This window comes from Astyanax mexicanus, chromosome 7 (genome assembly GCF_023375975.1).
Source record: "Astyanax mexicanus isolate ESR-SI-001 chromosome 7, AstMex3_surface, whole genome shotgun sequence".
Taxonomy (NCBI): domain Eukaryota; kingdom Metazoa; phylum Chordata; class Actinopteri; order Characiformes; family Acestrorhamphidae; genus Astyanax; species Astyanax mexicanus.
Window position 1 is genome coordinate 48,433,048 of NC_064414.1, and position 20,790 is coordinate 48,453,837.

A 20,790-nucleotide genomic window follows, 5' to 3' on the forward strand; every position below is an offset into this window, starting at 1 on the left:
ATGGCAAAAAAAAAACATAATACAAGCCAGAGTAAGAATAAATAGACAGAAATCCTGAGTCAGAAATACAGTCCAAACAACCAGAAAACACATGACAAACAGAGCAAAAGGGCTAGACAAAAATCTAATTCAAACACAAGAAAAAAAAAGGATCAGTACACAGAAATACAATCAGAAAGAGAATGCTCAGTATGTTGATGGATAAATAGTGGCAATACTTCGCAAACACAACAAACAAATACAAACAAACAGGTATAAACAAGGCTGCATGATATTGGAAAGATTTTACATTGCAAATGTTTTTGATGATATATAACAAGTAAAAAATGAATCCAAGATGTAAATACTTCAGTACTCAAATAAATTACATTTAATTTGTTATTGTCCACCACTACACCCATACATACTAAAAGAGAAAAAAAAAGGATATACAGCTCTGGAAAAAAATAAGAGACCACTTACTGATTATGTTTTTCCTTGATTTTACCAAATTAAAACCCTCTGGAATATAATCAAGAGGAAGATGAATGATCACAAGCCATCAAACCAAACTGAACTGCTTGAATTTCTGCACCAGGAGTTGCATGAAGTTATCCAAAAATAGTGTGTAAGACTGGTGGAGAACATGCCAAGATGCATGAAAACAGTGCTTAAAAACTGAAGTGGTTTCTTAATTCATTCCAGAGCTGCATTTTCAAAATAGCCTTAAACCATTCAAATAAGATGTCTGTTTTGGTAAACGTTTCACTGAACGCTTCTTAAAGCAGCCGCAATCGCAGGTTTTTATTCGACTCTTCTTTTGCACATCTTCAAATAACCCCTTTGACACCTTTATTTTCAGGAGCCCAAGGACATCTACGCATTTCACACCCCAGCGAACTCCTGACTCAGCGCAAACGCTAACGTCACAACTGATTCACTGGAAGTTAAGATTCAAGTAATGCTTACAGAGTGACTAAACAGCACATATGTAGCGTTTGAATGGAAATATGGAGCTTTAACCTGCTCGTGCATTCATACAGCCAGTATACAGTATACTAACCAATAAACAAGACCTCACATCACTGGGTTTAATCCATAATCCACACGGTACACAATCCAACCGGCAGCAGCAGCTCTCAGGACAGCTCCACTCTGACTGCGGTAAGGAATGACAGAGTCCACTGGAGTTGCTCAGCCCATAAAAGCATTCCTCAGCCTGTTCCTGCACGTCCTAACACTGCTCTACTATGCTCTACTCTTCACTCTCCTCACTGTTCAAACCTCTTCTGTTCATTCTAACCAGAGAATACAGTACATTGGTTGATAATTGAACTGTGTGTCATACAGTAAAATACTATCATTTTAAATGGGCAGCTATGTAACCAAGCATACAAATTGTTTATTGTGAGCTGAGAGCATCCTGACCAATCACAGGGGAGCATCCTGACCAATCACAGGGGAGCACAGGGGAGAAACTTTTGAGACTAAATTGAAGGCTCATCTATTCGTCCAGGCATTTGAATCTTCCTAGGGATTTATGTTGAAGCCTTTGTTGTTTTTATTGTTGTTTTCTCAAGTAAATTAATTTTCCCCCTATATCATAGATTAGGAGTTAAGAATATTTTAAAGATTTATCACTGATTTGCTTTCTTTTTAAATTTAATATTATTGTACAACACTTTGATCGACACTTGATGTCTTTTAAATGTGCTTTATAAATTAAATTGACTTGATTAGAGCATTTCAAATATCTAAAAGGGCAGTGTTTGCTAAGCAGTGAAACTAAAATTAAATAAAATTAAACAATAAAAAAGTCAATTATTATAATAATTTATAATAAATGTTTATGCCACTATTTACACTGGAAAAAAACACATAGTGGCACCCTATAAAATACTGCAATTTCAGATGGTTTATAATCATAAAATAGTGTATTTTGAGTTGTGAGTCTTGACCAATCAAAGATGATCAAGAAGTCTCACTGCTGGGGGCTTAAGTAAACAAAACTGTAAATTCTTTCAAATAAAACAAGCACTTGATGTTAATCTACACAGATTTCTCTCCTGACAACTGTTTATTTGGGTGAGTAAAACGCTTCTGTTTATTTAAAGTAAACTTAGATTTCCAGTATTTTAGCACGGTTAGCAGCAGCGATAGCTCAGGTTAGCAGCAGTGCAAGCCACAATTAGCAGCAGCACCAGCCATGGTTAGCAGCAGCACCAGCCATGGTTAGCAGCAGCACTAGCCATGGTTAGCAGCAGCACTAGCCATGGTTAGCAGCAGCACTAGCCATGGTTAGCAGCAGCACTAGCCATGGTTAGAAGCAGCACTAGCCATGGTTAGAAGCAGCACTAGCCATGGTTAGAAGCAGCACTAGCCATGGTTAAAAGCAGCACTAGCCATGGTTAAAAGCAGCACTAGCCATGGTTAGAAGCAGCACTAGCCATGGTTATGAGCAGCACTAGCCATGGTTAGCAGCAATGCAAGCCACAATTAGCAGCAGTGCTAGCCATGGTTAGAATCATCACTAGCTATGGTAGCAGCAGCACTTGCCATGGTTAGCATCACTTATCATTAATAAATGCTGCCCGATAGTGCCACACTGAGAAAAACCTGAGTGTTCCAGTAAACCAGGGTGCTATCAGCTAGCGGTTTGTCCCACGTAGCTTGTTTTAACACAATAAACACACAGACTACAGTCCAATATACTCACCTCTTAATGCCAAAAGAGCTAGCGCTACAGTAAGCGGCTAATGCTAATACTGCTCCAGCCTCTGTGATGGAGAAACTTCACTGAAACTCCTGTATAACTCTGTACTTCAGCGGAGTGGCTTTACTGCTCCTTACAACCTGACTGGTAGAATTCATACATAATGCGCTCTGGCATATAAGGCAAACTGTTGATTTTTGGGTAAAATAAAGGATTTTAACTGTGTCTTATAGTGCAAAAAATACTGTAGCTGTGGAAGAAGCTGTTTGTGTAGCAGTAGAAACACTTCTTAGTAGTAGTTGTAGTAATAAAAGTAGAAGTGGCCGCAGATATAGCAGCAATTCTAATAATAGTAATATTAAAGGCATAATTATAAATAATTATATTGTTATATCGGCCCCGCATCCGACCGGAAGAAGCAGGCGGCGGGCACGCGAGCGTAGCCAGAGGCGGGGGAAGCGAGCTGGTGTCCGAGTGCGGCTAGCTAAGCTAGCTAGCATACCACTTCCCACGCTGTTGCTCGCAAATGTCCGATCACTAGAGAACAAACTGGACGAACTGAGACTCCGGCTCACTACTGATCGCCAAACCAGAAACAGCTGTGCTCTCATTTTCACAGAAACCTGGCTCCACAACGGCATCCCGGACTCTGCCATCAAGCTAGACGGGCTAACAGCTAACCGCGGTGATCGGACGTCCGCATCTCTAAAAACAAAAGGAGGCGGACTCTGTGTGTTTGTAAACAACCGCTGGTGCACCAACTCCGCTGTTATTGAGCACTGCTGCTCCCCGGACCTGGAGTACATGGCGGTGAGATGCCGGCCCTTCTACCTCCCCCGGGAATTTAACGTAACTTTAATTTGGGCTGTTTACATCCCCCCTCAAAGCGATGCTAAGCTAGCACTAGCCACACTGGCTAATGCTATCAATAAGCTGCAGTCCCGTTACCCAGAGGCTGCGCTAATTATCGCTGGAGATTTCAACCAGACTGATCTCAGGTCAGTCTGCCACAGACTCTACCAACACATCTCCTGTCCTACACGAGGGGAAAATACGCTTGATCACGTCTACACAAACATTACGGATGCTTACAACTCCACTCCTCTGCCTCCATTTGGTAAGAGTGATCACATTTCACTTCTCCTGAAACCCACATACAAGCAGCTGCTGAAGTGGGTGAAAGCAACAGCAAAGACAGTGCGTGTATGGCCAGAGGGGGCAGAGTCAATGCTACAAGACTGCTTTGAGTGTGCGGACTGGGATATGTTCAAAACTGCAGCCACCAGGGACTCACTTGTGGATGTTAATGAATATGCATCTTCTGTCACCACGTTCATCAAGAAGTGTGTGGATGATGTGACTGAAAAGAAACAAATCCGCACATTTCCAAACCAAAAGCCATGGATGAACAGTGAAGTCCGCAGTCTGCTGAAAGCCCGTGATGCTGCCTTCAAATCTGGCAACAGTGAAGACCTCAAAGCTGCCAGACACAACCTAAAGGTTGGCATCAGAGCTGCCAAACGCACACACAGCTCTCAGATCGCAGCATACTTCAATGCCAACTCAGACCCCAGACGCATGTGGCAAGGAATCCAAGCAGTCACTGATTACAAGAGCCAAGCCAACAGCCCTACTTGCTCGGACGCCTCCCTTCCTGCAGAACTGAATAACTTTTATGCCCGATTTGAGAACACTGTTCAGGCATGTCCACCTATCACTGCCCTGCCCTCTGCCACAGATGAGCCACTCATACTGGCTACAGAAGAGGTGAGGAAAGCACTGAAGCGGGTCTCTACTCGGAAAGCAGCTGGTCCAGATGGTATCCCGGGTAGAGTTCTAAAAGCTTGCTCCAGCCAACTCGCGGCCCCCTTCACGGACCTCTTCAATGTCTCCCTGGCACAGTCCACAGTTCCTGACTGCTTAAAAGCCACAACAATCATCCCTGTTCCGAAGAAATCCTCCATCTCCTGTCTGAACGATTACCGTCCCATTGCTCTCACACCCATTGTGATGAAGTGCTTTGAGAGGCTGATCTCAGCTCACATAAAGAACAGCCTACCCAACACTCTGGACCCGCATCAGTTTGCCTACCGAGCAAACAGGTCCACGGATGATGCTGTTGCCCTGGCAATGCACACTGCACTCAACCACTTGGAGGGAACAAACACATATGTCAGATTGTTGTTTGTTGATTTCAGCTCCGCATTTAACACCATCATCCCATCCAGACTGGTCTCCAAGCTTAGCACCCTTGGAATCAGCAACTCACTCTGTAACTGGATCTTGGACTTTCTTACTGGTAGACCTCAGTCCGTCAGAATGGGGGATCACACCGCCCCCCCACTTATACTCAACACTGGATGCCCCCAAGGCTGTGTGCTCTCACCTCTGCTCTTCACTCTCTTCACCCACGACTGCTCTGCTAAGCACAGCTCCAACACCATCATCAAGTTTGCTGATGACACTACAGTCATTGGCAAAATTACCAACAATGATGAAGGAGCATATAGGGAGGAAGTGGAGCTCCTGGCAAAGTGGTGCACCGTCAACAATCTCTCCCTCAACGTCAACAAAACCAAGGAGCTGATTGTTGATTTCAGGCGGGGGAACAGAGTGCACGCACCCCTGAGCATCGAGGGAGCAACAGTGGAGAAAGTCAGCAGCTTCAGGTTCCTTGGTGTCCACATCTCCGAGGACCTCACCTGGTCACTGAACACATCTCACATCATCAGAAAAGCCCAGCAACGCCTCCACTTTCTCCGGCGGCTGAGGAGTGTCGATCTACCGCAACAGCTCCTCTGCAACTTCTACAGAGCCACTGTAGAGAGCATCCTCACAAGCTGCATCACAGTATGGTACGGCAGTGCCACTGCTGCTGAACACAAGGCTCTCTGTCACTACTGCACTTTAACTTTAAACAGTACCTCATCACACAAACATAAACATACCAATAATCTTATTGTAACTATTGTTTGTGTCCCCTGTACTTTTGCCCTATCAGTGTGTTTGATGTCCCCTGTACCTTCTGCCCCTACACTGTGTGTTTTGTTTTGCACTTCTCTGTATCTATCGTCTGAGCACTATTTACTCTGTCCTACACTTTTCTTGTCTGCACTGGAGATCTAGCCTAATAGTGTTTCGTTTTACTGTACAACCCTGTATCAGTATAATGACAATAAATTGAATTGAATTGAATTGAATAAGAAGAGGTAACAGTGTTAGTAGTAATATTTTTTGCAATAACAAATATGTCATGGTATAATATTTTTATCACACAGTTCTGGTCCTTACCTCATCCTTCACTTTCCTCCTGCAGATACAGCAATACCGAACACAGGTCATTCTCTCTCTCTTCCTCTTTCTTTCTCAGTCTATCTCTCTCTTCTAATCGCAGCACTTCTCTACAGAGATGGTTGTGTAGTTAAGCATGCTGTCATCTGAAAGGGATCTACACATGCAGCTAGAATTCATCAGCAGAAACTTTGACAAGCCTCTCAGTCAGCTTTAGCTTTGGTGTCCATCTGAGACGTCCATCTGACGTATCCTTAAATCACATCCAGGTCTGGAGGACTTGTACGCCAATCCAAAAGTATCTGTCCAGCAAATAGAGCCATTTTTTTAAAGGCAGTGGAATCGCCGCTCTCAGTGCTGAGAACTCGTACTGCTAAAAGCTCTCTCTCTTCACACGCAGACAGTAAACAGCCTAGTGTGGCAACAGTCTGACCACATCTCGCTTCTGACTGCGCCACCCAGCCAATACCACACTGACGCTTTGCATAAGCGCATATGAGATCCCCAAAGTTTAGAGGTCAGCATGAGTGAGTGATAATCAGCTGTTATCTTTTCTCTCCACACTAGAGACATTTCCTTTTTCTCAGGCCATCACATGCACTGTACAACATTACTAGCCTGCATATGAACATATGAAAATGAGTTTATGCTAACTTAAAATAAATGCTGGTATACAAGAAAAAAGGGGGATCATTATATGTGCAAATATTTGTGGACACGTCTTTTAATGAATGCATTTATCTACTTTAAGTTGCACCCGAAGGATGGATGGATGGACTGCAGTAAATGCGTGCACACACACAAACACAGAGACAGACACACACACATTTTGTTGGGCTTGTGAAGAAATACTGCCAATTAAATAGGACTCTACTGCCCGGTATTGGCTAGACAGAGGTGTTGAGCTGTGCAGCAGTGGGACTATGTTCTCTGGAATGATGGAGCTCCATCCAGTATATGATTTGGAATAAGTTAAATAGTTGGATTGTAGTGCTGTGCAATAAAACGATAACGATAATCATCATTAAAATTACTTTTCCTCTGTAGAAACATAAGATAAAAAACTTCAATATAACTTTTTTCCAGGAATGTTTCTGACAGACAATGTAAACAGCCAATGAGAATAGGAATAGACCCACGCTGAACCAATAGATTTCAACAGAGGAATAGAGTTACATCGGCTTAGGTTGACGCCCACAGCTTCAACTAATATGGATTTATTGTGCCTTTCTTTATTCTGCTTTGGAGCACAAGCTTAGCACAAGTGTGTTTTTCTTTTGGAAAAAATATATATATTTTCGTGCTCATGCAGCTTTGCCATCAAGCTGCCGGTGCTCAGAGGGAGCAAAATTGGCCTCGCTTCATCCGGGTGGGTAGATGGTGCTCTCTCCCCACATCACTCCAAAGTGTGATGTCCACAGCACAAGGCATCTGTGAGCTGATGTATCAGAACCGATTTGCTGCGCTTTTCTCCGAGAGCACGCTGCGATGCTGCTCGGCAATGCTGCATCAGCAGGAGTTCAAAAGGAAATGTTGGCTGACTTTGCATGTATCGGAGGAAGCATGTGTTAGTCTTTGCCCTCCTGGAGTGTTGGGGTATCACTAGTGATAGGGGGAGTCCTAATGAGTGGGTTGGGTAACTGACTGTGCATAATTGGGGAGAAAATGGGAAATAAATTTGTATGAGAGATTTTATTTATTTGGAACTGACCAAAGAATTTAGTTCTCTGTTTTTACTTTGCTGTTCTGTACCATTTGAACTTTAAAAATAAACAGGATTTGAGTGTTTATATTTATTTATTATTTATATAATGTTCTAATATTCATTTGTTAACTACAATGTTTGATAACTCCCTTATTCTCTCACTTATGAGTAAAAGAAACCTTTAAGTGTGACAGAAAGTGATTTGATTTATATGGAGATACATATCGATATCGACTGATGGTAAATACTAAATTGTGATACGATATTTCCCATATCACCCAGCCCTATTGGGGAGGCGGGTGAGGTGAGGAGGTGACCATCCAACATTCTGAACTCAATAACGCTGGTGTTGATGAATGCAAGCAAATCCTCACAGCAATGGTCTAAATACATCTAGCAGCAGGTTTCCCTGGACAGTAGAGACAGTTACTTCTACAAAATCATTGTTGTGTTTTAATTTGCTTGTTTAAAAACAGAAGACCAGAAAAAACAATGAAAAGAGATGTCCCAATACTTTTGCATCATCATTTTTGCATTTCATTTTTCACTTTTTGACCTGGCAGCGGTATCCAAACGTCCTTATGAATAGACCGAGAGATGACAATGCTACAAAAGTCTTGGAATAAAATATTTCTTCTTTAAATGAAAGTTTTTTTTCTAAATTGTTAAAAAAATTCAACCTTTTTGTTAGATACCAATGCTTATCCAACATAAAGTATCTTCATTTTAGCATTTTTTCACTAATCTAAAAATAATTTGTCAACTGTTGCTCACATGTCCAAATGATACAATGAATTAGACAAATAAAAAAAGCTTGAAAGTTGAGAATATTTTTTAGAGAAATTTATTTTTGTCTGACAGCAAAAACATGCTAATTCACTCAATCCTCCGCACTGTCAGAAAAACAAACAGACCCTCATACTGATAAAGAGGAGCTGACTCACTGGTGAGGGCGATTAGAAGAAGAAGGAAGATGCAGAGTTAAAGAGCAGCAACAACCACCATCAAACACCAAACACAAACACACACACACACACACACACACGCACTGTACTGACTAAGTATGCAAAAAGAAGCACACACACACACACATGCTGTTGGGCAAAACATCCCCAACATCTGTACCATTTTTATTGACATTAATGTGTCTAGTAAATATTCTGAAATTATATAAAAAAAATTCAGTGACACAGATAATGATAATGATACAGGTTCTTTTTTTAGAGTTACTAATTAAAACTCGTTTGTAGTTTCTAAGACTAAACTGACATTTTTAGTATCTTAAAGTCGCATTATTCACATCCTAAAAATCACTAAGATTAGTAGACAGACATAATGTGAGTCAAATTGACTTGATAACTATGTATTTTATTATGCCATATTATATTAACGTGTAACATTGCTGTTGCAAAAAATCTTGTATGTTTACAAAAAACTTGTATGTTTCACTTCTCATGAAAATCAATAGAAAATATGTAATTCAAACACATTTTGGAGCATTTATATAAATAATTTTATTTCAAATTTTTCCCATTTTCTCCTCAATTTACATGGCCAATTACGCAACCCACTCATTAGGACTTCCCCTATCACTAGTAATGACCCAACACACCAGGAGGGTGAAGACTAGCGCATGCTTTCTCTAATACATGTGAAGCCAGCCACCGCTTCTTTTTGAGCTGCTGCTAATGCAGCGTTGCCGAGCAGCATCACAGCGCGCTTGGAGGAAAGCACAGCGACTCGGCTCTGATACATCAGCTCACAGACGCCCTGTGCTGCAGACATCACCCTAGGAGTGATGTGAGGAGAGAGCGCCATCTACCCACCCGGAGGGAGCAGGGCCAATTGTGCTCCCTCTGAGCGCCGGCAGCTTGATGGTCCTTTTTATTGGTCCATTCATCATTTAATTTTTAAAACAATGTAAACAACTGCCAGATTCATACTATGAAGAAAAAAAAGTTAGAAAAAGCAAAAGTAAAGATATAACTTATGTAAAAAACAAACAAACAAAAAAAAACTTATATGGCCATCTGGCAGGGCTACTGACATGTAGAAAATGAACTAAAATTTGACACGCCTTCACCACTCTACAAAACTTTTTTCTATTGCCTGTGTTCTACTGCCTCTCTCGACTTCTGCCTGCCCTCTGATACATACTTGCCTGTGTATGATCCTTACCTTTGGACTGATTATCAGTTATGGTATGTTTGCTTCCTCTAACTGCTGTTTACTAGTCCCTGATCCTGCTCAATTTTTCTACTTTTTGTATTAATACTTCCTTTAATTAATTATGTCTTACTTTTATCCTGTCCAGACATGACAAAAATGACCAATTAAGTTAACATTAAAAAAAAGATTTAATTTCCAACCCCTTTATCTTTATAAAAGCAGTGTTATTGCATGTGCAGTGCTTAAAATTCTCTTCACATAATGTCTAGAAAAAGAAACAGATTTTTTTATTTTTATTATTTTTATTTATTTATTGGTCTACTGTAGCTCAAATACAGTCAATTGCAGTCAAAAGTTTTGTGACACCCGAATTTGGTCAGTATATAAAATAAAGCTATTGCTAGGATGGCAAAATAAGATAAGCAACACTGCCAGTGGGCTACTGTAGAAAATAAATGGGGTGTTATAAAAGTTTATCTGACACGTTTGGATTTGACACAACATTCACAACAAATGGACCAACAGAAATGTTTAAAATGATGTACCAATATTTTTTACAATGGTTTCCATTGAATTGAACTGTACTTTGATATGAAGCTTGGCCTAATTATACGTCTCAAATGTAGTTTCTTACTACAAGAAAAAATATATATATATATATACTAAAGGCACTAGTGTTTAAAATAAGTGTTTTTTGATAGACTTTTACCATGTATTTTTGTACATTGTCATACATTGACTTCCATGAACAGTCCTTCTGTAAAGTTTCTGTTTTGGAAAATACAAGTTTTTTGCTGCATGACTTTGACAAAGATATCCACAAACACTTCAGAGAAATTCAAAAAGAGGAAGTGTGTGTGTGTGTGTGTGTGTGTGTGTGTGTGTGTGTGTGCGTGTGCGTGACTCTGAGAGAGTCTCTGGTCTCCAAGATGACAAATAATAGAAGCCATATTGCAGAAGTACTCGGTTCAGTACCATAAATATTACAAATAAACTTTCCTAGATCCCCCATGGTGTGCACACTCTGCAGTGCATCTTTTTATGCTTTGCTTAATTATTTCTCACTGTGAATTTGCTGAAAGATGCTGATAGAATCTGTGGAAAGTACAGATTCATACTGCATTAGTAAAGCTGTAGGTAGAGCAGGAGATCTGATCTGATTATGATCTGAAAGTGTTTTGTGTTCGGTAAGAAAGAAAAAGGAAACTCTGTACTGAAAGTGAAAAGTGAAAAGTGAAAGCTTTTGTGTACATCCCTCCCCTGTCTTGCTGTTACGCTCGAGAACGGATGTTGACTTTACATCCGTTCTCCTTTTTCCTCACGTTCTTGGGCTCCCTATCTCCTTATAAGTGCATTTTTTTCCCGACCGTGTCCCAATTCACTAGCCAGGGCACCTGTAGTATATTGGACCACGACCCTGACAACAATCCCGCGTGAGTGGTGTGTTTATTTATTCATTTTTTTTCTATTTCTTCTTGGGTTTACCTGCTTTGAGATCAACTGTTCTGCAATTGGGTTCAACAACCCTCTGGGCTGGAGAGCTACTAGTCTATAGCGCTACATCCCATGGTCAGCAACAGTATATAAATAGGTTGTTCATTCAATTGATGACTGACTGGTATTAATACTAAAATGTGCAAACAAGAAAACATCCTCACACTGTTGTACCATGTCTGCCTCAATATTGGATGTGTTGTTCATTCTGAGATACCTTTCTGTTTTTATCTGTAATTATATACAGATATACAGATATATATTACTATAATTATACAGTTATATCTGTAAAGTACGATTTATTTATTCCATTACCATTCTGAAAAATTCTAAAAACTGCTGTGCTAAAAAAAGCCAAGCGTATCAGCAGTTCTAGAAATACTTAAACTTAAGCCAATCTGACACCAATAATCATGCACCAACACCACCAAAAAAAAAACATGTCCTCATTCTGATGGATGACAGATGCTGGCTCATAACAGTACGATATTATTTATTGCAGTGCTGCCACATGACTGGTGAATTAGATAACTGCATGAGTAAGTACTGTAAGTGCACAGACCTTTCCAATAATAGTATTTCTTGCTACTCATTTGTAAATGTAAAAATATTTGGGCCCAATTTGTAACTCATTAATACTTTTTTAAAAATATATATATATATATATATTTTTTCCCATTTACAGCCAATTATCCAACCCACTCATTAGGACTCCCTCTATTACTAAGTGATGCCCCAACCCCTCAGACACGTGTGAAGTCAGCCATTGCCTCTTTTCGAACTGCTGCTGATGCAGCATTGCAGAGTAGCCTCACAGCACGCTGGAGGAAAGCGCAGCGACTCGGTTCTGATACATCAGCCCACAGACGCATTTTGCTGATCGACATCATCCTAGGAGTGATGAGGCGAAAGAGCACCATCTACCCACCCAAAGAGAGCAAGGTCAACTGTGCTCTCTCAGGGCTCTGGTAGCTGATAGCGAGCTACATGAACAGGATTCGAATCGCCAATCTCCCGATCATAGTGGCAGCACATAGCCCACTGAACCACTCAGAGCCCAATTAAGTACTTTTTAACTTGAAGTTCTTGTTCATTTCTACATTAAAAACGATAGAGGTAATTATCCAGTGTTTTTCCAGAGTTAACAAATAACTGTTTAAACACATTTTTAATTTCTGAGACTAGAGGAACCCTCACAAATCTGATGATCTTTAATCCTTAAAGTCACATCATTCACGTCATGAAAATCAATAAGATTAGTAGCTGGACACAATCTGAATCAAATTAACTGATAAGACATGCAATAACTATGTATTTTATTACGCTATATTATATTAATGCATACTGCTGTTACAAAAAATTCCTTCTCACTTTTCATGAAAATCAATACAAAAGATTTGATTCAAAGTCATTTTGGAGCATTTCCACTAGTCTATTCCTCATCCATTTTTTTAAACAATGTAAACAGCTGCCAGATTCAAAATATGACCAAAAAAGTAAAAAATAGCAAAAATGGTGATATATCTTAGGTAAAAAAAAAAGTTAAAAAGCCCACATGCAGGCCAAATTTCACATGGGCATATGTGTACAAAACTTCATGCACCCCAATTAGATTGCCTGCAAATGTCCACGCATTACTATCCCAATCGGGGCACATATAGGAAATAATGTCTAGCCAGTAAGGTAAAGTTGTAGTACTCAAGTTCAGCCTAAAGACCATAAACAAGAGTTCTCAGCCTCAACATCCTAACCTTAACCTCAATTGAAATCTCGCTTGTATCAGTCTTGGGGTAAGTCTGATAATTCTTGCTAAGGTTATTAGTTAAGTTAACCAGAATTTGAACTTTTATTTAATTAAATACATTTATTGAAATATACTGAACATAATATATTATTGATATTTATTGAAATATAATGAACAAGCTATTTTATGTCTGTTTTACTGTTTTCATCTTTACATTTGAATATGATTAAATAAATCTAAATCTGGTCTTTGTCATGTTTTGGACTCAACCACTAAAAGATATTGTCTTGCCTTGTGCTAGACATGTCCTGGTCTTGATCTTGGTCTTGACTTGGGACCCAGCTCTTGTATTCTTGACAACAACACTACTATAAAGGGTTCCATTTGTAGCCCACCCTGCACCCATTTTTTGCCAATATATATGGGTCAATATTGTCGCTGTCCAATGAAAAACACTTGTACCTTGTAAACTTTCAATGGAAGTCTGTGTAAAAAGAGTTTATTTTATGTCATTCTATTGGTCAGTTCATCAAGAAAGTTTGGCACAGTGAAAGGGACAGTTTGTCTGTTTAAACTACGTAGTAAACTAAAAATTGACAAAAATGGAGAAAAGTGTTTGTCAATGGACAGCGACGATATAATATATAGTATATGCACCCATATGGGGCCAGTGGATGACTGCTCACATGGGCCCCACCTGCAAACACATACATGGCTCAAACAGAGTACAGAAATGTTGGATGAATATAAAGCTACTTTATATAAAGGGTTTCCAAGCCCAGCAAACTGGACAGATTTAAGGTAAATAAGTTCTTTAGCTGAGAGCTAAACAGAACTGTGGGGAATCACAAGTGCGCCAAACTCTCACAGCTGTTCTGACACCTGCTCCGTCAGATTAAAGACAGACTAAATTTGCAGCATAAAAATCAACATCTGTGCCTTCAGACAGAACTATCACTCAGCGCGCTGTATAGCCCGCCCGCACTCATTTATATAGCTGTCATTAATTTGCTACTTCAGATTTACGGACAGCCAGGAAACCTATGGAGGCAGACGGTAAGTAGATTAGGTCTGACAGCTCCGACGCTGCCTTTATACACAGAATCGAGCAATACAGCATCAATATAAAGGGCAGGAAATAATTACTCCTGTAATGCACTCGAAAAAAACAGTGTTTTGTCCTCGGTGAATGAGCGACAAGCCATACATACATATACATAAGGCAGCTTATTTTTTTGTTTGTTGTTGTAATATTCATGAATAGTGTAGACGCTTGGGAAGCAATGATAAGATCAAAACAAATGTGTTTCTGTGTCTCAGGGGCAGCGGGGAAATGATGAGGGGGCGGGTATGGGATAGCTAATGGTTTCAAAAGCCTTCCAAGAGAAGTAGGAAATGGTAGCAGGGTGATTTGCAGTTTATCAAATAAAGTACTCTTCAGGAAGCTGAAAGAACAAGAGAGTGAGAGAGAGAGAGAGAGAGAGAGAGAGAGAGCGCGAGAGAGAGAGAGCTTCCGAGATAGACTTCCGTTCTGCAGAAGTGTGTTGTTTTTTTAGGCCCTGGTGAGAATTACTATTAATATTATTAATATTCAACTGCTAAAGGATAAAACACCGCCTGGTCCATTTATTAGAAAAACCTACCTCTCATACATGTGCACTTTTACAGGCTGGACCGCAGCCCATCTGTTACTACACAGTGCATCAGCTGTGTGCTCAGTTTAGGCAAGGAATTAACAACGCACAAAAATCCTGTACTAATATATTTAACATACAGATAATAAAAAAATAAACGTAACAGATGTACTTTATATTACACAAATTCTTCAATATAGCAATAGCAATATCCGATTCACCTATTGTAGCAGTAACATTATCACCATTCACCAACAGTAACATTATCATTAGCACCATTAACCAACTGACATTCACATTATCACCATTCACTGAGTGTAACATTAGTATTATCATCATTCACTAACTGCAGTGTTGTGCGTGAACGAGTTCAAAAGAACGCGTTCATTGAACACGCTCATTTTTTCGTGAACGTTGAACTGAACGCAACACATTTTTTAATAAATAATTTGAACGTGTATTAGTTCGCAGTATGTGTCATGAACGGCAGACATCACTGTAAATGAACGTTGGCTAGTTAATAACATACTGGCAATGACGTGAAGAGCGCAAGGGCGAGAGAGTGAGAGAGAGAGAGAGAGAGAGAGAGAGAGAGAGAGAGAGAGAGAGAGAAAGGAGCAACGACGCAGAGAGCGCGGAGCGTGAGGGCGAGAGAGAGAGAGAGAGAGAGAGAGAGAGAAAGGAGCAACGATGCAGACAGAAAGGAGCGTGAGGGCGAGAGAGAGATACAGAGAGAGAGAGAAAGAGAGATACAGAGAGAGAGAGAGAGGGAGAGAGAGACCAATGACAAGAGTGAGAGAAAGCGCTGCAATTTAAGAAAAAAAAGGCTAGTGTACGTGATGCACAGAGACAGACACCGATTCTCCTTATGAACATTTTTATCACCTGGTAAGAAACCCACAATTGCAGTGTCATGAGCAAATGTCTACAATGAGCAGTTTAAAGAACGTATAGTGATTTCTAGCTTGTAGTGTGAAAAAAGTATTTATTTGAATATCTCATGAAAAAAGTCAAATGAACTGAACTTTGAACTAGATCAGAATTAAAATTGTGAACTTTGAACGTGAACTGTTCACTTTGAGCATGTATGAACTGAACTTGAACTAGTTCAGAAAAACTGTGAACTGGCACAAGACTGACTAACTGTAACATTAGTATTATGACCAATTGCCAAATGTACTGTTAACATTACCACCATTCACTAGCTATAATGTAACATTAACATTACCACAATTCACCAACTGTAACATTTACATTACCACCATTCACTAACTGTAATGTAACAGTAATATGACCACAATTCACTTTACATTTATACGGACTAATCTTGACCATATACAACACAATATTTCTATTTTCACATATATCTGTGGGGGCAGCCGAGGCCTAACAGTTACAGTAAGGAACAAGGGGTTGCAGGTTCAATTCTCTGGATTGCAAGGACATTTACAGGGGTTGGACAATGAAACTGAAAAGCCTGGTTTTAGACCACAATAATTGATTGTGGTGACGGACAGTTCTGGTGGAAACAGGAGAGTTGAGGTTCACATTGAATTCTGCCGTGATTTGATCAGCCGTGGTTTTATGCTTTTTGGATACAATCCGGGTTAGCACCCGAACATCCCTTTCAGACAGCTTCCTCTTACAGCGTCCACAGTTAATCCTGTTGGATGTGGTTGGTTCTTCTTGGTGGTATGCTGACATTACCCTGGATACTGTGGCTCTTGATACATCACAAAGACTTGCTGTCTTGGTCACAGATGCTCCAGCAAGACGTGCACCAACAATTTGTCCTCTTTTGAACTCTGGTATGTCACCCATAATGTTGTGTGCATTGCAATATTTTGAGCAAAACTGTGCTCTTACCCTGCTAACTAACCCTTCACACTCTGCTCTAACTGGTGCAATGTGCAATTAATGAAGATTGAACACCAGGCTGTTCCAATTTAGACATGAAACCTCCCACACTAAAATGGCAGGTGTTTCAGTTTCATTGTCCAACCCCTGTAGGTGGGGAGAGTAAAGTTACAGCACTTTCTCATCTCCCTATATTCATGACTGAGGTGCCTATGAGCAAGGCACCTAAACCCCCATTGACCCTTGGGTGCTGAGCTAGACATGTCCATGGCCGGATGTGTGTGTATTCAATGCCCCTTAGTCACAATTAAGTGAAAATATGCCTCCCGAGTGCTGACTAGTAGAGAGGCATGGCCAGTATTCTAATTATTTTAATGATTTAATCACCATGCATGGATTAAAGCTGGTGGACAAAATAAATGACTATTTTTGTGTCTTATTAAACATGCATTTGGCCATTAGTGATCTTAATGAGAGAACCAGTGCCCTCTCTTTGGCACAAGCAACTGTTCTTAACAAGGCCTCAGCTAACACAGTTCAGTTTAGATATTTTGTGAAGAATGAACAGAACACAACTGCTATTTATGTTATTTTAGGTTATAGAAAATGAATAAGTGCTTTTCTTTGACTGTAACTGAAGGCCCAGTTGCTCTATATGGTCTTAATCTGGCTCTGACAAAAGAAAAAAACAAATAAGAGAAATAGGATGGATCTGCAATTATCTTTCATAATTTGACAATGAATATAACACTCTTTGTTGCTGTTTAAAACCATTGGAAACAAGATGCTTATCATAAAAAGCAATCATTTAATCAGGCAGAACCCAAGCACAAGTTTATCTTGTGGAGTACAGTTGACAGTTGGGCTGGACTGAGGTCAGATCATGTTTTACCACAAGCGATGTGGTACTTTTTTTTTTCTTTTTCAAGGGTAAAAGCCCTTCTAAGGGCATGTAAATCATTACATAATATTTAATCAGGAAATATAAATTGTAGTTATTGTAAGTGTAAGCATTTATTTTATAAATTAACTAAGATAAAAAACAGCAACTAATTCAAAGCATTAGTCTGCGTTTTTCAGTTGCTACAGGATTCTTATCTGACTGACAGCTGTTCTAACCAATCAAAACTGCTTTTTAAAATGGCTTCTGCCCCCTTGTCTCTGCGTGACCCTTCTAATGGTTTTGAGAAGGGTGTAGTAATTAGTCTGTTAGCCAAGTCGTAGGTGAATCTAACCAATCAGATACATGATTTTCACTACGGGGCGGGGTCATGGCTGTCTTACCCCTTCTCAGCACTGTGATGAGAGGGCTACGCATCGGTTAGTCGTAAAACAGAGCGCATGCTGGATTAGTTCATAGAATTGTGACTGAAAATGAGACAGATATTGTGTCATATCATATTAAAAAGCCTTTTTAAAGGCTACCCTTCAACGTGAAACTAATTCACAATAATAGGCCGCCTGACTGGTGAGTTTTTTGGTAAAAACTAACCAGAGTCAGATTAAGCCGGAATAAAATGTGTGAAAACTGTCACACAAATGTGGAAGCAAATAAACCAGACCAAATACATGCAATGTAACAAACACACATACTTTGATTCTGACATTCATGCATGAGAATCTCCTAATTGCTTCTACAGCAAATGGATCTACAAACTAAAATCCTATAATAAGGCAGCCAGTAATGCTACTCCATAAGCTCTTAAGTCCCTACTTTCCAAAGTCAAGACCTGCACAACGGCATCCATCTGCTTCCAAGACTAAAGCCTGTTAAAGCCAGTATTCTCACTGGTCCTCTTTTAGGAGTGAGCAGCTGCTCAGGCCTCTCACTGGCAAAGTTATACAGCATGATCCACGCCGTCAGACGGCGCCAGCACGTTCCCGCTCAAAGTCGCGGCATCCAACAGCCGCTTACGCCAAGAAGACGAGCTAAAGGAAGCATCCACCACGGACACGAAGGGTTCCACTCGGCTGGCCATTCACAGAAAGAGAGAGATTAGAATTAGCCAAGCTCCGGACTCACCTGTGACCCGCTGATACGTTTGGCCGCTAATCCCTTCAAGCAGGCGATACCATAACAATCAGCGATATGAGAGGAGAGCGAGGAGAGACGGCTGTAATTAAATTTCCAAATGAAAAATGCATTACCAAATTGATCTGGACAAATCCCATCTTGAGGAGATTGGAATGGGATTTAGGAGGGAAAAGGTCTTAGCCAGACTCCAGCACTCCGATACGGGTCTGCCCTCACACTGCAGTGGCCATCGCTCCTCTGCAGCAGGCTTTCAAATAAAGGCATCATGAATTCACCTGTCATGCTCTGACCTACACCACCGAATATCCAGTTCAGGGTACTTTGGGTGGAAAATATGGCAAATATATAACATGGATCCAAGTGCAGAGCAGAATGGTTGTTTGTATTTATTTATTTATTCATTTATTTTTCAATTATATACGCTTACTCAGGTTTAATTATATAATTTTTCTATTTATAAATATGATTTAATAGTGTTTATATCAAAAAGGGTCTGCTTGTGGATCTTGGCTTGGTTCTCCACAGAGGAGACTGGAAAATGGGTGGAAAACAAAACCCTGAAGAGGTGTAAAGAAAAAGGCGGGAAACAGAACAAAGGAAATGACACAAGATGGCATGTACAAACGAAAAACAGCTTTTAGCTTCAAATAAACCTAACTGAAACACAATCAAACTCAAAAATCTCCATTTTGCTTTATTTTGAGATATTTTAAATATATTTTTACAACTTTCTTTTCAGCTCTTTTGCTTTTTGTGAGCCTTTTGCTTCTTTTGAGATCTTTTATATCTTTTTTTGTGACTTCCTTTTCTTTCTTTTTGTCTGGGACCAAACTCCACTTATTTTTCCCTATATTCACTTTTAAATGGTTTAAAACACACTACAGCACTGTGCAAGGTCATCCTTTATTTATTTAATCACTTAATCATTGAATTCAGGTATTTCAGGTATAAAATCAAGCACCTACCATAAAACACCTACTCTTCTAGATATTTCACCATCAGCTGTGACTGATATTACTGAAGCAGGGCATCTGCTATTATAACTGCAGAGGGGAATAACTACACACCAGTGGCTATTGTAACACCTTAGCCCATGTCTGTCTTCTGTTTCTCCCTCGTTTGGTCTCTTGTGCTCCTGCCCCTCTGTTTTCCTGTCAAGTGTTCCCAGCCATGTGCTTGTGTTGTTGTTTTTGTACCTGTCTCCACCCTAGCTCCGCCCCAGCCCTGCCCTAGCTATTAGTGTTCTCACCTGTGTCCTGTCTGTAACCCCGCCCCCTCGTCATCCGAGCCCAGGTGTTTCTCACTCTCCTCCTGTATTTAAGCCCCTCTGTTTGAATGTTCAGTGTCGAGTCTTTTGTATCCGTTGTATCTTTGTATCCGTTGTATCTTTGTATCCTTGCCGATCGTTGTATCCTTGCCGTTCGTTTGAATCCTCGTCTTCCGTGCACTCTGGTTTTGTGTTCCTAGTTCTAGTTTATCCTTGCCTTGTTTTCTTTGTAGTTTTGTGCGTTACCCGAGTTTTGTTTACTGTTTTATTTTATCTTGTTTGTTTAATAAATAATATATTGCACTTACGTCCATCCCACCCTTCTCATCTGTGACAGCTATGCGTTTAGAATGGGATGACATTAACCCTTAGATCCCCATTAATGCAAATTGCATCAAAAATCATGCATTGTATATATAGCTTAATTACTCAGGAATGTGCCAGTGCACCAAAATGATTCATACGTTGGGACAAACAGGGAACCCTATTTTTTCTTAAAAAAAAAATAATAATAGCACTGATTTCTTGCAGAACTGAAGTGCTTTTGAGAAATCTAGAGGTGGGCATATCAAGAAAATTAAATCCGCCTGGTGCTGCTAATGTATATTTTGTCACAGTTATAAGCCATGTGATGAACTATCATCAAAATCCTTGTACTTTCAACTAATATACACTCTAATATAACTAACACTGAAAAGAAAACTTTTGTGTGAATTGATTTGAAGTCTGTAAATAAAAAAAAAATAGTAAAAGAAAAAGGGACTGGGTAAAATTATTAAATTTAATTAAGATGTACGAATTCTAGAAGCATTTACATATCAAATGATGACATTTTTAAGCAGCTCAATGTCTTCTGGTGTAAACAAAAATAATAGCATGTGGTTGTTTCCTAGTATAACTGT

At 39.9% G+C, this 20,790-nt stretch overlaps 1 protein-coding gene across 6 annotated transcripts in view; it reads right to left on the reverse strand.

The window, feature by feature from the left end:
* inpp4b (inositol polyphosphate-4-phosphatase type II B) overlaps nucleotides 1-20,790 on the reverse strand; it is a 446,954-nt gene that overhangs the window by 280,370 nt on the left and 145,794 nt on the right. The window contains exon 1 of one of the 6 annotated variants that reach the window (XM_049481674.1): nucleotides 5,984-6,400. The exons of the other annotated variants lie outside the window; for them this stretch is intronic. Coding sequence (XP_049337631.1) covers nucleotides 5,984-6,034 — 51 coding nt within the window. The 5' untranslated portion in view covers nucleotides 6,035-6,400. Of the gene's footprint in view, nucleotides 1-5,983; nucleotides 6,401-20,790 lie in introns of those variants that run through there. 6 annotated transcript variants of the gene reach the window in all.